This window comes from Coturnix japonica, chromosome 3, assembly GCF_054131305.1.
Source record: "Coturnix japonica strain WE chromosome 3, WE-NBRP24, whole genome shotgun sequence".
NCBI classification, from domain to species: domain Eukaryota; kingdom Metazoa; phylum Chordata; class Aves; order Galliformes; family Phasianidae; genus Coturnix; species Coturnix japonica.
In genome coordinates this window covers 55,536,389-55,554,519 of record NC_140665.1, presented here as the reverse complement: position 1 = coordinate 55,554,519, position 18,131 = coordinate 55,536,389, and the positions used below count along the sequence as shown (strand labels likewise).

The window sequence follows — 18,131 nt, the reverse complement described above, 5'->3', positions numbered from 1 at the left end:
AGCCATATGGGGCTACAGAGTGCAGTACATAGTTTCACTTGGATTAATTGTTATGATCAGTTCTTGGATAGTGACTTGGTCTTAGGCTTCTAAGCGTGATTACTAAGTTCAGTGCTCTCACATTATTAGTCCTGGTTTTAGGTACAGTTCCTTTTTGAAAGTGAGTGGAGAAATTACTGGGAATATATACATAAACGTTTTTATTAATAATATGGTGTCAGTTCATTAATGGAAGTGATGTAAGTTAGAATGGAATGATGTAAGTTAAGTCTAAATATCCTTTATCTTAAACAGTTTCAAATTGCTTCAAAATGAATGCAAATAGAGTAGGTAACTATTTCAGAGAGGTAGCTATACATTCAAATCCATCTCACAGCTCGTGTGTCAAGGAGAAATATAGTCACGAGTTAAGTTCCTAGCTCTTGCAGTTACAAAATTTTAAAATAACTGCGATTTCCAGAGTGGTACCTGAATGAAGATGATTTTTTTCTACATCCTGAATATCTGTTCAGGACTAATTCCAGAACTAGCCATTGTTTTCAGCCATGGGCACTCCTTAATATGTGTTTTATTCAGGATGGAAGAGTTTCTTTGTATAAAACAGGTTAAGTGAAAGTTTTCACTTGTAGTAGTTTTCCAATTTGTTAATCAGACTGTTTCATGGTGTGGATAATAAGGTTAAAAATCTCACTATCAATGGGAAAAGCTGTGTGCAGGCAAATCCAATTTTCCACCTTTTTGCTTTGAAAGCTGTGGCCCTCTATAATTTTTGATTTAACTGTGGCATAATTGTGTGCTGGTGTTAAAATGTATCTGCACTACCTGGAGCAGCATTTTTGCTTCAGCTGGTTAATTGATTTTCATCCAAAAAAACAATCCTTTGACTTTGTATATAGATGTTTCGTGACATTGCTAGGAGGGAGGATACAAATAAAGAGATTATATCTGTTGGTCAGAAAAAAATAAAAAAATAAAAAAAATAAAAAAAAGAACCATCTAGAGAAATAGACGGGAGGCACCTGACTGTCTCCTGTACCACAGAAGCAAGTTGCTCTGGCACTATGTCGATAACATCCCTGTCATAAATTGCAAAAACTGCTTAAATATTTCAGTAGACAATTCATGATTGTTTGCTCTTGCTACATGCAAGTTATTCTGTTTAAACATTCCTCAACCCCATATAATACCTACTCTGCCTTTGTTAGTGCAGGGCAACACTCCCTGGCAGAGACTGATCGATAAACCACTTACTTTTGGAGCACATGTACTATGCTAGACAAGGGAACTGTGGCGAACACGGACTTGGTTGAAATTTGTCCATGGTTAACACTATCTCGTGTGTCACAGGCTTCAGAGCACAGCTGTGTTTTATTTAACTGTTAGAGATGTATTGCTGCAGTCCCTAATTTTCTTTAATAGTTGCTGTCAAAGAACCATTAGAAACATCTTTCAAGGAAGCCCTAAAGATTTATATTGTTATTCCCATAACATTTCACTGTTCCAGTCTGATTTTAATGCAGCTGAAAATTTGATCCTATAAACAGTATGTTTTTAGTTTTGTGTATCAACCACTTCCAAACTACTCGGTAAACACTTTTCTGACTAGCTTCAGGTGTAAATAAGCCTTAATGGTAATAATAATAGTGATTAAGTACTTTAATGTACAGAAAATTAATGCCATATGTAGAATCCTGTTTGCATTCCATATTTCAAACGAATTGCAAGCATGTATCCACTTTTATTCATTTGCAGTTTAATTTCAAATACTGGTGCAATTGCTTTGTAGCTGTTAGAAATGTGAAAAAAGCCCTAGCTAGGTAGTAAAATGGTCTGGTGTGATGAAAATGCATGCAAATACAATCACTCATGCTTGGATATAGTTGTAAGAAATATAAAACTGGTTAAGCTATTCAATATTATGTTTTGGAAGGAGAAAAAAGAAAATCTGAATATTTAACAAAGAATAAGCATCTGAATGAAAAAAATTTGGAAAATTCTGTCAAAGGTCACACTGTACTAAAAGACATAAAAGCTGAAGGCTACACATTTAAGTTAATGTTTAAATATATCTCCTATTGTAAGTATTCTAAAGGTTTTAGAGTAAAAATTTACAATCAAAAAACAAACAAACAAACAAGCAAACAGAACAAGGCATTTTTATACTGATTAAACTTATCTATTTTTCACATAGCTGAAAATCTGTTTTATTACAGTCTTACTTCTAACTTGCCATTTTTAAGTTGCTTTTTGCATGACATGTTTCAGTGCTGTGTTGTAACAGTTATATTTTAGAAAACTGCAGGTAGAATGGAAAGAGAAGATATTTTTAAAAGCCCCTCTGTGAAGAAGAATTTATTTACTGCTAAGTAACAACAGAAAGATAATAATAGGTGAATGTCACAGGGAGAATTTACTCTCCATTATGTTTTTAGAACAGAACAACAGTATTTTCTTTTGTATGTACTTAGGGGATAGAAAGAAATATCCAAAAAGTAGATTTTTATTTTTTTTTAATTGGTTTTGCAAAGTTCTGAATGATCGGTGATGTATCATAAAGATTGTAAATTCTTGCATTGCTATGGTTAATGACTCGATTATTTCCCAGCTAAAGTAACCAATCATCGTGTAATCATAATAATCTGATGAGGATTTCCTTGTAATTTTTATCTTAATTAATCTTCTTCTTTGGCCAGCTTTCAGTTCTCTATTGAAACAGTCAGTAGCCAATAGGAAAACAGATAGTAACTGCAAATTAATTTTAGTAATTCTGGCAGCATCCTTTCTTAATTTAAAATATGACAAAATTTCTCACAAATTTTCTCTAACACTTACAGATTTAGATTTTCAGTTATAAGTTCAAATCAATTGTCTTCTATGTGACCAATATCTCCTTATGTATCACTGTCATATTTACTGTAATAAGTGCACTTCAATGCATTTGAACACCTCAGTGTTCATTATGATGAAAATTATCAACAGGAGGCAATTGCTGAGTGACCTATACTCAGCATAGTATTCAAGACATTTAATTTCTTCCTAAATCTCAATAGTTCCAATCCAGAACACAGCTGAGCTGTATGATGAGAAGCAGCAGCCACTTCTCCATTTATCTATAACCAGCATGGTCAAGCAGGCTGAGATCACTGATCCAAGTTTTTCATACACATACCAACATTATGGAAACAAGACAAAAAGCATATTGCTCCTTCCTCATCCTTTCTAGAGACCTTTGATCTTGTCTACAAAAGGAGGAGTTAAAAAGAGATTGGATTGAGCCTGTAGCAATTGTGTGTTGTTATTTTTTTACATTAGTAGTTTCTCTGGCGTGTTTTTTGTTTTACCCTGTGACATTCCACTTCAGTTGTAGAGTTTGTAGTATGTAAAATGAAGACCTTTAAATTGCACTGCTCTCAGAACAGTGACTGTTCTTGTCACTGTTCAGGGGGGGAAAAAAAATGAAAAAAGAAAAAGAAGAATAAATCCTAGTGAGAACTTCAAGGTTTTATCATTAAACATACAGCAAGTCAGAACTCACCTTCTGAATGCTTTCTGAGCACCAGTCATAACTACAGTAGAGTCCTATAAAGAGTTTTGCTTCAGTATTTTTAGTGTATTTGGAACACAAACTACAGAAACCTTTCCTCAGGAGTACGCTCTTGTCATAGGTGTTCCTTGGGGTCAAGCAAAACTTCAGTGTAGAGCAGTCAATTTGGTTCTGCTGTGTGAGATTAAAGATGAACAGGAATCAGTCATGACCTAGAGAGGTCAAACAGATATTTCATTGTTAGGAATTTTTCTTTAACTCAGTCTCATGAAAAAAAATGGACATTCAGCTCTACTATAGTCAACAAACTTAAATCGTTACACATTTAAGTCTTTCTTATAGGTAAAAGGAGGACATTGGATAGTCAGACAAAGACAGATGGGATTCTCTTACTGCCTGCCTGGTCTTGGACACTTAAATGTAGTACTTAAAGCAGACTGCCGTTTGCAAGGAGAGGGAGTTTTTCCCACTTGCCTCATGAGAAAGAGGGAGCTCTTACAATTCTGCTCCTTGCAGAATCAAGATTTTCCCTCTGTATTAGGCAGTAGCTCTATGATCACAGTCATCTCAAATTCAGAATTAAGCAGAGACGCTGTCTCTTTCCAAAGTCAGATCTTGAAGAATCTGTGAAAAGAAACATCTTGCTCCCACACAGTCTCTGATTCAGCAGGGGCTAGAAGGTTATTACAAACCTTCAGAGGCTGATCTGAAAATGATAGCATGTAATACCAGGTCTGTGAAGTACTCGCCTGGCTTCTGCTATGTTGTGAGTGTAACAGAATGTGTGAGCCCTTATGACACAGAGGTAAGAACTGATCTTTTCATTTCACTGGCCAGCTGTTCCATTGTCTGCATGAGCTCAATATGGGACCAACACTTCCTGCTTGGCATGGAAGCTATTATCAGAGGTTCTCTCTGTTTTAGTTTTGTTTTATGATGATTGAGCTCATGTTGAGTTAATACCCATATTTCAGTGTCTTTTGCCCTTCTCAAGTGCTCTGTAACCGATCAAGTACCGACATGTATCAAAACCAATAAATAGGGTTTTATAAACAACAAAAGTAAAAAACCTGAGTCATTTCCTTAGATACTGATTTAGCTTAAATTTTGGAGATAACGCCACTCACACAAATCCCCTGAAACAAGTAGAATTTTCAATGCACCTTAAGCTTATAGCAGCCCACAAGGGCTCTGTTTTGGTAGGCTATTGTGTTAACGACTGTAGGCACTGAAGCTTTACTCAGCAGCTCACCCACTCCCACACAGTGTAATGGGGAAGAGAACTGGATAGGTAAAAGCAAGAAAATTCATGGACTGAGACATGTTAGTACCTCAAACAAAGCTGCATAGGCAAGCAGGGCAAAATAATTCGCTTCTTCCCTTTGACGGGCAAGTGTTCAGCCATTCCCAGGAGAGCAGGATTCCGTCATGCTTAATAGTTACTTGGAAAGACAGCTACCATAACTCCACAGATCAACCCCCTTCTCCTTCTTTCCCCCAGCTATTAATGCTGAGCAAAATGTTATCTCGTAGGGAGTACAAGTTTGGTTATACAGCTCTCCTACCTGTGTCCCCTCCCCATCTGTTGCTGACCCCCAGGCTCCTCATTATGAGACTGTGGCAGAATCAGGGAAGGCCTTTGTGCTGTGCAAGCACTGCTCAGCAAGAATTAAAACATGGGTGTATTATCATTGTTGTGGTCACAAATACAGAGCGCACCACCACATGAGACACTGTGGAAAAAATAATCTCTGTTCTGGCCAAAATGAGTACAGGAGTGGAAAGAAGGTTGTTCGGCTTTAAATCAATACCAGAATGGGGAAAAAATAGGGTAATGGCCAAAAGTTGGATAAGAGCAGTGAAAAATCAGCTGTTTTTATTGATTCTACCAGAAACAGTAATACTGAAGAGGCAGCAGCTGTCATAAATTAAGACCACTATCAGAGATTTCATGGTTTCCCTTACATCAGATATTACCTAGACATAACACTGATGCACTGTGCAGCCAATGCATTTTAAAAGCAATAAATGTATTAAAGAAAAATTCTGTAAGGATAATTGCCCAGGTGGAGGAACATACTATTGCTCTGTCACCCCTTTCCTTTATTGTATGTTATTTTCTCTTTGTAAGAATAAGTGGCTATATATGCATAAATTTGTAGTGTTTCTAATTACTTGATCAGTTATTTCTTCAAATAAAATTTCTTTAGCATGCAAATGTTGGAGATGCTCATCACAAGAGGTAAGTCAAAATCCTTTATGGAGCTTCTTGTGCATGGGGAAATATGATAAAAGTGGGAAAAAGTAATTTCCATTAGCTGCTCGCTGCAGAATTGTATTATTGACTGCATGATTTGCTTCTCACATGCTTGTAGTGTTGTAATGATCTGAATTTAGTGCTGCATTTATTTATATTAGACACAAATTCATCTTGACAGTTTTATAGATAAAGACGCGTAAAAATTTTGTCTCATAAAATATAATCATGCTCCTGAAATATTGCCTTAGATCTAGTGCCTTTCAGGCTGCATACTGGAGTAGGTTACTTCTGTCTCATCTACTCAACTGTGGTCCTCACTTGACATACTTAATCTTTTCAATTGGTTAATTTATATTGAATGTTCACTACACAGTGCCAATTTTTAACTCATTGAGAATACTTCATGTCTTTATAAGATGCCTTTTTTTAAACTGTTGTTATTGATGTGAATTAAGTTTATTGTCAACATATAACAAATTTTTATTGTTTTGTTACCATCCACTGTGATAATTTTGAGGGTGAATAGATCTATCTTATTTTATAAGTGAAATATTACGTATCAGAAGAAAAATAATTGTTTTTTTTAAGTAAATCTTTTCAGGTCCAGGATTACTATTTTTGCATTATGAAAAGTGATTACATTCTAGACCAGCTACAGAACAGATGTTTGTTACATGTAGCATTCAGTTTGCTGTAAAACTTGCATTTATTCTCCCTAATTTCTGAAAGCAAACATATACGTGACAAGAGCTGGAGCGGTGTTAATTTTATATATGTATTTCCTGTTAGAACTTGAATCAGAATGTATCATCTAATGGCTACAGAGAATTTCTAGTTCAGTTTATGTAACAAAATATTGAGATATAGGAGGAAGGAGTCTGAAATGGAAGCAGTGAAAATGCAAATGGAGATCTTAAAATAACATTATATAGTTTTCTGCACACATTTCTTACTGAACTAATGCAGAATCTACCTTTTCTCCTTTTCACTCACCACGATCTTCTTAGTGTATAAAACTAGAATTCACAATTTTTACTTTTCCTGTATTTGACTCACTGTACTGGAGAGTCATTCTACCTAATAAGAAATACATTTAAGATTGATGTGGCTGAAAACCTTAAAAATCAGTCTATGTGAACAAGACATTTCAGAAAAAAAAAAATGAAATTCCCTGTTGAAAATGACTTACCTTTTTCTTCAAACACATGCATATTTCTCACTGGTTTTCTGCCAGTGTGCTATCTAGGAGCTTTATTGAGATAAACAGTTGTATACTTGTAAAAATTTTCTGTGAAAATATGTCTCTTAATATCACTGGAGAACACATTCATTGCTTCACAATTTGCTCCATGTCCTAAGAAGTGGTTTACTTTGTCAGCCATATGCAACACCTTTATTTCTGAAAACAGAAAGGTATTCCTATAACTCCTTTGGATTGGATGAGGAATTTTCCTCTCTGCAGCATCCATAGTACAAGTTTTTAGTTATGAGAATGTCTTGTGATATTTAATAGAAGGTGAAGAGGGGGTGGAAATGCAAACTACTTTTGTTATATGCAGCCTTCACTGGTATTTTTCATGCAAAAGAGTATTTGCAAGCAAAAAAAAAAATCATACATGAAAAATTTCTAACCTGGTAAGTGACAGGAGTTAGGAAAAAGCATTTCTTAAAAGAAAACTGACAATATTTTTTCCCAGACTCTTTTTACTGTTTGCATTACAATTTAAACATGAGTGGCCATGGTGTTATTGACTATAAAATACATAAAGTGTTAGATTTCTGTAGTTTATCTTATGGTTCAAATTCACAACTGTGCTATAGATTTTAAACTGCTCCTTAGATTTTCCAAATTACCTGTCCACTTTTCCCAGACTTTCTCCAAATTACTTGTCTAAGTTAAGATTTTATATGAGTTTTGTCTGTAATGGGAAACGTTAATTTTTCCTCTTTTTGTGAGGTAAACCTACTAATTTTGCCCTCTGTTCTATATTATATTGTCTTATTACTAACTCCCGAGCAATGAAGTATTTCCTGTTCCCCAGCTGCTGTCTCCACTTTTTATCACACTGTGCTGTTGGGGTAAATTATCTGAAACGAGCATTAACTTTCAAAAATTCTATGTGTGATGTAAAATATTTCTAACTCAAATATATGCCTTAAACATTTATCAGAAATGAAACGGTTTTGCTGTTCTTCTCCTAGCTTGCGATGATGAATGTACTGGACTCCTTCTTGATGACCTGGATCGACTAAACCAGATGATCATGAGTGTTAACCTGACTGGTCCACTGCCTGCTCCATATAAATTGTTGTATAGTTTTGAGAACACCACACAGGAATTAAAGGTATGTATGCACACATATACAAATGTTACATATTCACATAACCTAATAATCATGCTCCAGTATAACTCTCTGTGCAAAAAATGCAGCTATAAGTAGGTTCAGGGAAGTAGGTTTAGTTACTTCCAACTTCCTTTAGTTGGTAAGTGGTTATTAAAGTTACTTATTTCGAATTATTTTAATATGTAAATCATGCAGAAATAATTTGTTTACATATATGCAAGGATTATACTTGCACAGGAGAAGTAACACTTGATATAAATAAAATAGTGTTCATGCTTATTGTCCAGAAAGCAGCTATGCATTGTATTCAATCTATGGTTACCTACCACACTTACGGATTTTTCACTAAAATATGCAAAGCTGTCAAGATTCCTAAGGAAAGCACAATGGATGGATGTGACAAATGGGTAAATGATAAACAGGGGTTGCATCATGTAATGAAAAGGAAATGCTTCTTGTTCTTTTCTCTACAATATTTGGAAGCGTGTAGAACCATAAAATACAGACTTTTACTTTCCTTCCTCTTCTACAGCATTTGCTTTCACCTCAGCGAGCACCAGAAAGACTTCTTCAGTTAGCTCAGGAAAATCTGGATACACTGGTGACAGAAATGGATGAACTACTGACAAGAGTAAGTCTATGATCCCATTGGGGTCTATGGGTTCACTTAAAGCAGAATAATGACAGAATATGAATTAAACATGTAGGAATAGATGAATTATAAGATGCTTCTCGGTTCTCAATATTTGAAATGACATCAGGTTCTCTAAAAACACCTTTTTTGGACCAATTCACAGAGATAAATTTCCTGTAAAGCTTTATAATGTAAGAGGAAACTAATAAAGAGCTTCCAAGAATAAGCCTACTTGGAAAATCTGAGACTGAATGAAATAGAGGTCTTCATATCAACTGCAGGTTATATTTCAGGCTCAGTGGTAACTAATGTGCCTACCACACTGTTTCTCGCATGGCTGGAGTCTTTCTTAGATCAGCTGAGGCTTTTGGAAACTGGGCTGCCTGGTTCCCTTCTTTTTCTTCTGAATTTTAGTGTGATCTGTGGTATCTGTTGCATTAACAACATCATCTCATAGTATTCTCTTTTAAATCTGACTATCTCAAGATTGTTCTCAGTCTGTTTCCCTTTTTAAGACTGTCACACTACAAGTAGCCTGGTTTCACTAAGATGTGCTTGTTGTCCAGCCATCTCAAGCCCATTATAGGATTATTTTATTTTTTTTGTGGTATTATTTCCCATTAATATCTGTGGGCATTGGCGGGGTGTTTTTTTGGTGGTCTTTGTTTGTGAGTGTGTGTGTGTGTGTGTTTTTGTTGGTTTGTTTTTCCCAGGAACTGTAGAGGTAGTGGTAGCCTTGGCTGATTCATTTATTTTAAACAGCTTTTATTGGAAGATAGTGAAATTCTTCATTTAGCAAATAACTTGTACCCATGAAGAGTCTATGAATGAGTAATTAAAATGGGGACAGGAGAAGTCAAAGAAGAACTCAAATATTGCAGAGGGTGTGTACATTTATTTAAATATATACATTCTATTTCTAATTTATGAGGAAACCTGAGAACATTTTGGATTTCAGTTGATGTGCTATTTACTATTTATATTGAAATATTGAAACTTTTGAGGTAGACTTTTTTTTTTGTCAGTACAGTATTGTCTAAGAAAATAATATAAATTGTACCACCTAGTGGATAAAAAATAGGAAAATGAAACAAAGACAATAAAAACACATTTATCCCAAAGGCATTAATGTGATGGCCTAGCAAAAATAATGTTAATGACTAGGTTCTCCCTGGCAATGAAATAGCAACATAAGCAAAATATTGATTGCTGTGAGGTTGGTATATACACCTGAGAGAATTTACCTCAACCCCATGTAGCTTTAGCATACTTACAGAACCAAAAATCTCAAAGCAATTGGTTTAATTGTGTGTTGTATGCAGTTTTGAAAAATCTCTGCGAAACCTTGGATGGATAAGTAAGCAACTATAGTGAATGTATGCATTTGTATGCTCATGTGTTTGTGTACATATGCACTCCCACACTCATACATGCATATGAGTTTTTTTCACTTCTGCCTGATCTTTTATTTTTCTGTTGGGAATAACTATGATAGCTTTAAGTTTAGAAGTTGTGGGTTGTTTTTTTAAACTCATGAGAGCCCTACAAGCATAGAAAATTGTATTTCTATTATGATTTCTCAATCTTTTTCTTTTGCACAGTTGCTCTTTTTAATAGCCTTTTCCAACTATTCCCTTCCACACTCTCTGTCCAATACCACCAACCTCATATATTTCAATCCCTCCTGTAAGTTACCTAAGATAAGCTAGAAATTCTAAGTTTCTCTGAAGCAGTCTCGAAAGGAAAACTGTTGAAAATGTGATCTTAGGGAATTAGCCCGGTTATAACCACTTTCCTTCCTGCTGTTTGTGCAGTGAGTAAGTTGCCTTATGATCTCTAGTTTAACTAGTCCTACTGTCTTTCTATGTTTGTGAATAGGGTTAATGTTTCAAAAAGAAGAATGGAATATTGAAGTCTCATTCCTAAATGAAGACATAGTTCAAAACTACATAAGAAGTAATTAATGCACACAGTGGAACCATAGGTAGCAAAGTTTCTGCTCATATCTGACTTTCCGGCTTGACAAAGTGAAAGCAGTAGTGATAAGGATGAGGATTCTTGAGGAATCTTTTTCCATGAGCAAAAATGTCCACCAATTTTAAGGCAAAATGTAGAAACAGTAGTATTTACAAAACAACTTTTCAACCAGTCAAAAACTTTTCAAACAGCTGCATCTGTCAATGCAGCTCTCTTTTTTCTTTTTATTTCTTTCAGTGACAAATTGTACCACATCTTCGTTATATGACATACACACGATCCTCTTTCTCTTGAACTGGTTACAGTGTCATGCACTTGCATGCTGTTTCCTACATTTGTTACCTAAGATAGCCCTAAGATTTCTCATCTCTTGTCAGTTCACTATTTTTAATTAGAAACACCTCCTCCTTTCTATTTTCATACATTCAGAGAACCTACAAGAGAGTCAGGGATCCTCTTGATTGAAGAGTGACTTATTTTGATTTTTTAGTCATCCTCATTTCTTCCCTACCACTGGATTTGTCAAGTTCAGAAATGTGTGGAAGTAGTAGTAGAGGCAACCTAGTTTGCAACAATTGGATGCATATAGATGGTGAGCCAAGAGCTTCTATTTTTACAGTGTCATCTGAGTCATCCTTCTTTCTGTTGTCTGTACCCCACTAGTTACAGAAATGTATGTTGGGCTCCACTCCCACTGCCAGCTGCTAATGTTAGTATAATCTTTACATTAGATCAGGGCATCCTATAGAACCTCTATCATTAAATACACACTGTGAACTTCACAAGGGCAGGCTGGTCTCAGAGTCTTGCTTTATCCAATTTCTGTTGTGGAGATCTCCCTTATGCAAAGAGGTCTCATTTGCATCCAGACAGATTCATTCCAAATCCTTGTTCTGGGCTAGGTCTGCTGGACTCTCAGTCTTCTCCCAGAGTCTGTTACTTCTTTAATCTTAAACATTAGCAGCAGTTGAAGTCTGACTTTATGGAAATTACGAACAGTTGTAAACTGAATATATAGCAAATAAGTAGGATTTTATTAATAAATGGAAGGATTTAATTAGCCATGCAATGGCTAGGTACAGTGTGAAAGATGTTTGTGATTCAGTTTGGTTTATGGAGTTAAAGCTAGACCAGAAAATGAAGTGAAAGGTTATTTTTCAGCAAAGCAATTTATGGCAAAATACAGAAAGCATACAGTGGAGCAGGATGAGATTTAAGTACTAAAAAGAACTGTTACAGAGTGAAAATGGAAACTGTGTGATGACAGATTAATATGCATGAAAATATAGTGTATGCCACTCAGTCATAAATAGAGAGCTTAAAGTGGCCAATTGGAATTAACATGAATGCAAAAAAGTAATAAAAAATAAGAGAAGTCTATGCAAGTTTTTGATCACCGTTTGTAATAAAGGATATAGAAATATATAATATAATGAATTTGAATGTGAAAATTCTAAAAAAAAAAAAAAAAAAAAAAAAATTCAAGGCAAAGATTAAATGGACTATTGGGGAGGATAAGACAGTATATAATAAAATTGTTTTCAATTAAATGAAGAATTATGTCGGAAATGGAAAGCTAGGCTAGAGCAGTGGTACATCAAGGCTGTTCAGTATTTCTGCCTTTTTTTCTATTGCAGTTTCCTTTTACAACTCACTATGACAATATTTTAACACTGAATGCAGGCAGGTAGAAGGTTTTGTAAATCTTAGAGGAAGTAAGCATTAGCATGATTAAAGCTGCATAAATATGAAAAAAAAAAAAAGGGCAAAAATAAAACTAACTCCCCCGGTTTTGTATGGGTTCCTAATTCTTCTGATGTCATCTGTTTAATCATTTTCATATAAATTACTTGTGCAGTAGTGACTCTGAAGTAAACCAAAACAGTAAGCAACATGATCATGCCAAGAATTTCATTGGAGAAACCCAGCTGTCCTGACTTATCTTGAGGGCTTTCATGTAAAAGCTAATCAAGTAAAAATAATTGTTTAAAAAATGATGCTGTTTCTCTTTGACCATTTTATATATATATATATAAAATATAATTTATTTTACTTTTTGTAACCTAGAAAATGGTCTATATAGCTCAACTCAGTTTGCTTGGAATTATTGGCCTCCTAGCCATTTCCCAGGGATTTGAAAGGCCATAATGCTCTGTTTATAGTTGTATCTTGAGAGTACAGTTTGGACAGTCACAACCCAACCACTGGTTAAAGAGAGAAGGAGATGTTTTGTTTTATTTTGTTTCACAGTGCATCTTAACAAGCTTAGTTGCCTGAAATAGCTCATGTGTAATAAAAAATGGGTCAATTTTGCACATAGAGATCTTGAAGAACTAACTAGAAAGTATTAACGTTATTCCTTTCCTCAACATGTTTTTCAGGTATGAAGCAGATACCTTTATTCATGTTGCTTCATGCTGCTGTTATGAATCAATAAAATTATAAAGTCTTTAGTTGTACAAAGTGTACATGTTAGCAACCCAGTAAGTTATGAGCCAACAGCTTCAAACAATGGAGCTGAACAACTCTGTTTCACTTCTTTTCCTCTTTTGCTCTGTTTAACTAACATATGGATTTTAAATTCTCCTTGCTTGTTGGTATAGTCTGTCTCTTTGAGAACTCTTCAAGGGAAGAAAGAAAGAGGTCAAGATATCTGTCGCACTTTGTCAATAGTAAAGTTCATAACTGTGAAACTATGGAAAGGATCCCCTAAAGGATACATTTATGGGTTTTTTTAAGCACTTTCAGTGAAAAATTTCATCCTGTGTCTCTTTGTGTGCAGTGGCACATAACTAAAATCTCTAAGAACCTGAAGCCTTCTGATTTCCATGAAGAGGAGAAGGTAAAACAGTTTGTGCAACTGTACAGAACATGACATTTCCCATACATTTGATCAATAATCCATTGCTTTTTGCCCAAAGAAAGTTTTGTACGTAAATTCAAGTAAATTCCATTAGGGATTTTGCATGGTGAAGCCTCGTCCTGTTTATTAATTGAGCTTTTCCTGAATTTGGTTCACTAGGCTACCAAGGTGACAGCAGATGGTGAGCAAACAAGGCAGGATGCTGAGAGGACTAATGACAGAGCAAGATCTCTTGGACAGTTCATGAAAAGCATTCTCCAAGCTGCTGAAGGTATTGGAAAAAGCAAAATGTGCCAGTTGTTTCCTAAGAAAGTTGAATGATGGTGGGGAAGAGGGCCTGAGAGTCAGTGTGGAAGAGAGTTTAGCCATTGAAAAAAGTAGTCTGATTGAAACATTTCATTTAGAAACAAGCTTCCTATGAACACTGACTAGCAGGATATTGAGTACGTTCCTTCATTATTTTTTCAGATACTGGAAGAAAAACTATTATGAAGAAGTAACTAACAGGGCTTAGCTTTTGTTCATCTACACAGCAGTTACAAATATAGATATACAAATATACAAATATATAAATATACAAAAATACCTTCTTAACATTGCAGATGGAAATTATTGTCATAAATCAGTTGTTTCTGGAACTATATAGTTTAATATCTTATAGTGTGCTGTGGTAGAAAAATTCAGTCAGTTCTTGATTATGATACCATACATACATCTATATCCTTCACCCTTTTTGTCCACTTCTGGGTATCTGCTTCTAAATACAAGTTCTCTATCTGTGGGTGACTTTAAGTCCTCTTCCCTCCTTTTCTTTCCCAGATTTCCCAATCATTTATTCTTCTTCAGATTGCTAAATCTGAATGCTAAAAATGAAATTCTGAAGGTCTTCAAAAGTAATTTAAAATTTCATTTTCACTGTTTGCCCTTTAATTTTGTGAGCAATATCACAGTTATCTTCTGCTATTTTAAATGTTAATTGCAAATTCTTTCTTCTGAGGGGGCAAAAAGCAGAGGAATGCATTTCTTATACTGGATATAAAATCTTTTTCATTGTAATTGTTGTGCTTAAAAGAGAGCTACAATAAAAGTTTTGAGGAGACATATCTCTCATTTGTTACTGTTCACAGGATTAACCACCTTTTTTTCTTCACAGCAGATTGCAAATTGCGTTTGACTTGCTGATAGAGTTGACATGAAAGTTCTTCAGGCTTCTCTGTCCCTTTCATTTACTAACTCCCTCCACGCATGGTTTTTGCCCACTTGCAGCTGTAAATGAAGATGCTATAAGACTGAATGAAACGCTTGGAACCCCAGACAAGACCTTGGAGAAGAGTTTCCCAGAACTGCAGAGTGAGGCTGACAGAATGGTCACAGAAATGAGAAGTAAAAAGCTGAATATGCAAGAAAGAATAGCTCAGGATGAGTTCAAGTGAGTAGAGAGACCACTGTCTTCAGCCTCCCTGTGATAATATCTGACTCTTGTAACTGTCGTACAACATTCTAACCAAGTTTTCAAGCTGGGGCTTTCAGAAATATGAAGGAAAGCAGAGTCTAGCATTTCACATCTATTAATTGAGCACTTGCATTTTTTGAAATGATTATGTAGGTGGAAACCACTTCCTACCAAATTACATCTTTGCTCCACACATACCAGTAATGTTTATCATAAAATTCTAAGCAATTTTTTTTTCTTATGTTTAGCTTCTACTTTTCATCTGATGAAAGGTTTTAGTACCAAAGATCTTGGAGAAAAAAAAAAACATCTGGTGCCTTTGCATTTTCTTTGTTTTGTTTGTTTGTTTGAATGAAGACCAGTTGGTCTAATAAAATATTATCTGCTTGTAAATTTTGTCCACTAGCATGGGCATTCCAAGCAGTATAGAATCAAGTTTGTATTGCCTATCTTATACACTCAACATACTTCCAAAAATCCTACCAGTACAGTATTTCTGCTATACTTCTGATAGTCCAACTTTTTTTTCCTTGAGAAAGGGTATACTGAAAATGTATTCTTCACCAATGGCTTGTTGCTCCTTCTACTCTGCCCTGGTGAGGTCACATTTAGATGACTGTGTCCAGTTCTGGGGTCCCTAGTTAAAAAAAAGACAGGGGTCTCCTAGAAGGAGTCCAGCAGTGGGCCTGGAAAATCTCCTGTATGATGAAAGATGAATTAACCTGGGTCTGTTCAGCCTAAAAGTAAAAAGAAAAGAAGACTGAGAATGGATCTGATAAATGTTTATAAATATCTAAAGAGAAGTGGGCAGCAAATGGATGAGGCCAGGCTCTTCTCGGTGGTGTGTAGCAATTAGACAAGGACTAATGGCCTAAAATGTTTTCATAGGAACATCCACATTAACTTGCAGAACTTCTTGGTGTCAAGGATGATGGAGCACTGGAACCAGTTGCTTGGAGAGGTTGAGGGGTCTCCTACATATAGAGATATTCAAGACCTGTCTGAAAATCTACCTGTGAGACCTATTGTAGGGTACCTGCTTTAGCAGGGAGATTGGACTCGATAAACTCTTGAGGTGTCTTCCAGCCCCTGTGATTCTGTAATTCTTTGACTTGTATTTCATTAGACAGAGCAGAGAGTAAAATCCGTAAGAGGTCAAAATAGAAAGGTTAGCTTTACAGAACCAATGAGTTGTCCTGAGTTTGATTACTGGTTAGATAAGAAGTTTGTGCTGTACTACAAGGCAAGGTCATAAAAAGGAAATCTGTCTGTCTCATGTTGTATTAATGCAAATAAATGAAATGTGTAGGAAAATCTTACTTTACTATCAGATACTGACAATGTTAATTTACCTCCCTTCACCACCTCCCATCCCCGCCCCCCAGAAAAAAATCATTATTCAACTTCATTAAGCATGTGTTCTCATGAAAGTTACTGTGAGTTTTAAATCCCATTTCATTACATTTGGATTATTAGGTGTAAGAAATACAAATTCAGTACCTTTATGTTATGGTATATTGCAGGAATGCGGAAGATCTTTTGAACAAAGTGAAGAAATTATTTGGAGAGCCCAGTGAGAAAAACGAGGATCTCAAAAATGAAGTTTGGGACAAGCTAGCAAACTACCACACCAAAGTTGACGATGCTCGAGATCTGCTAAGAGATGCTATGAAAAAAATTAGAGAGGCTAATCATTTATCTGCAGTCAACCAAAATAACATGACCATGGTAGAGGTGAGCGCTGACAAGATGTATCGTTGATTAAGTTAATGTCTGATCAAACTCTGAAACTTTGCATATACACTTTGTAACTAAATCTTGAAACAAACAAACAAACAAAAATAGCAGTAGAACAAAATTGTTATTCAAATATAACTAAATCTGATGTAAATGTAAACAGATATATTCTTCAGAATCAGGAAACAATTGGCTTGTAAAAGGAGAATTACTTGACAGCTTTCTTTACCAAAGTGGTACTTACTGCTTATATAATTTGAGTGGAAGATGCTGTTGAATTTATTATTTTGGGGGAGGTTGAATTCATCTGAGTATGAGTATTCATGCAAGATCAAAATAGAGTTAAGTTAATATTTTTGCTACCATATATTTACTCACAGGAAGTTTTCTTTTTGATCTTCTCCAACCCCTAGGAAGAGTAGGCAGATATTACACAGTAATTAATCAAACTATCTTCCATAGTTTGTAGTTGCTATAAAAGATCACCCTCATAGCAGAGGTCTGCTTTTGATTTAATTTAAATTGCAAAGATTCAAAGAGCACATTATACTGTACATTAGCAAGCATTTAACTGAGATATTAAGTGCAGAGTCAACTTAATGAAGATAAATTTTTCCACTCTGTTTATATCATGATGAGCTTTCACCTCATGTGAAATTATGAGCTTAGAGTTCCAGAATCGCAGTTCTCCGGCTTGATTGAATTAAGGAAATACTGTGCTGTACATAAGTTAGATGTTCTCTGTTCTCTGCATTTTCTTCCCAAAGGTAAAAGGAGAAAGGCTGGATAAACTATCTCCTGCTGTATCAGTTTTTAAAATACTATCTGTATCACAGTATGAAAATGCCTGAAGGCATCCTCAGGAATCTTGTCCAAAAAAGTGGTTTTGAGAAGTTTTGTTTTGTTTTTGTTTTGCTTTAATTTTACCCCTGTTTTGACCAACAGGCCATTATAGTACTCTTTAGACTGCAATGACATGATCACTTGTGAGGCTAATCTGTGATACCTAAAGGATCTTACACAGGAAGTCACCAGTTGCTTAGTCAGAAAACCACCATTATTACACAATATGCAGTATTTCTACTATTTAGAAAATCAAGAATCCAAAGATTCTTTTAAACCATCGTCTATTATTTTTATATTCATTATTTAGTGAAAAAATAGTGAACATAAAGATCAAAGTAACAGAATACTTTGACAAATTTTGCCTGCATGACCTGTGTAGATAATTGTTAAAATGAGAAAGTTGTACATCTGAGTAAAGGTTAGGATTTCTAATTACTTTCTGATTCATCTTACCCTAGTGCTGCAGTCAGTA

At 35.2% G+C, this 18,131-nt stretch overlaps 1 protein-coding gene across 6 annotated transcripts in view; it reads left to right on the top strand.

The window, feature by feature from the left end:
- LAMA2 (laminin subunit alpha 2) overlaps positions 1-18,131 on the top strand; it is a 302,596-nt gene that overhangs the window by 219,546 nt on the left and 64,919 nt on the right. For all 6 annotated transcript variants that reach the window (XM_085541686.1, XM_085541683.1, XM_085541684.1 and 3 more), the window contains 5 exons: positions 8,007-8,149; positions 8,682-8,780; positions 13,783-13,894; positions 14,890-15,052; positions 16,600-16,810. In XM_085541686.1, the coding sequence (XP_085397812.1) occupies positions 8,007-8,149; positions 8,682-8,780; positions 13,783-13,894; positions 14,890-15,052; positions 16,600-16,810 (728 nt within the window). The remainder of the gene's footprint in view (positions 1-8,006; positions 8,150-8,681; positions 8,781-13,782; positions 13,895-14,889; positions 15,053-16,599; positions 16,811-18,131) is intronic.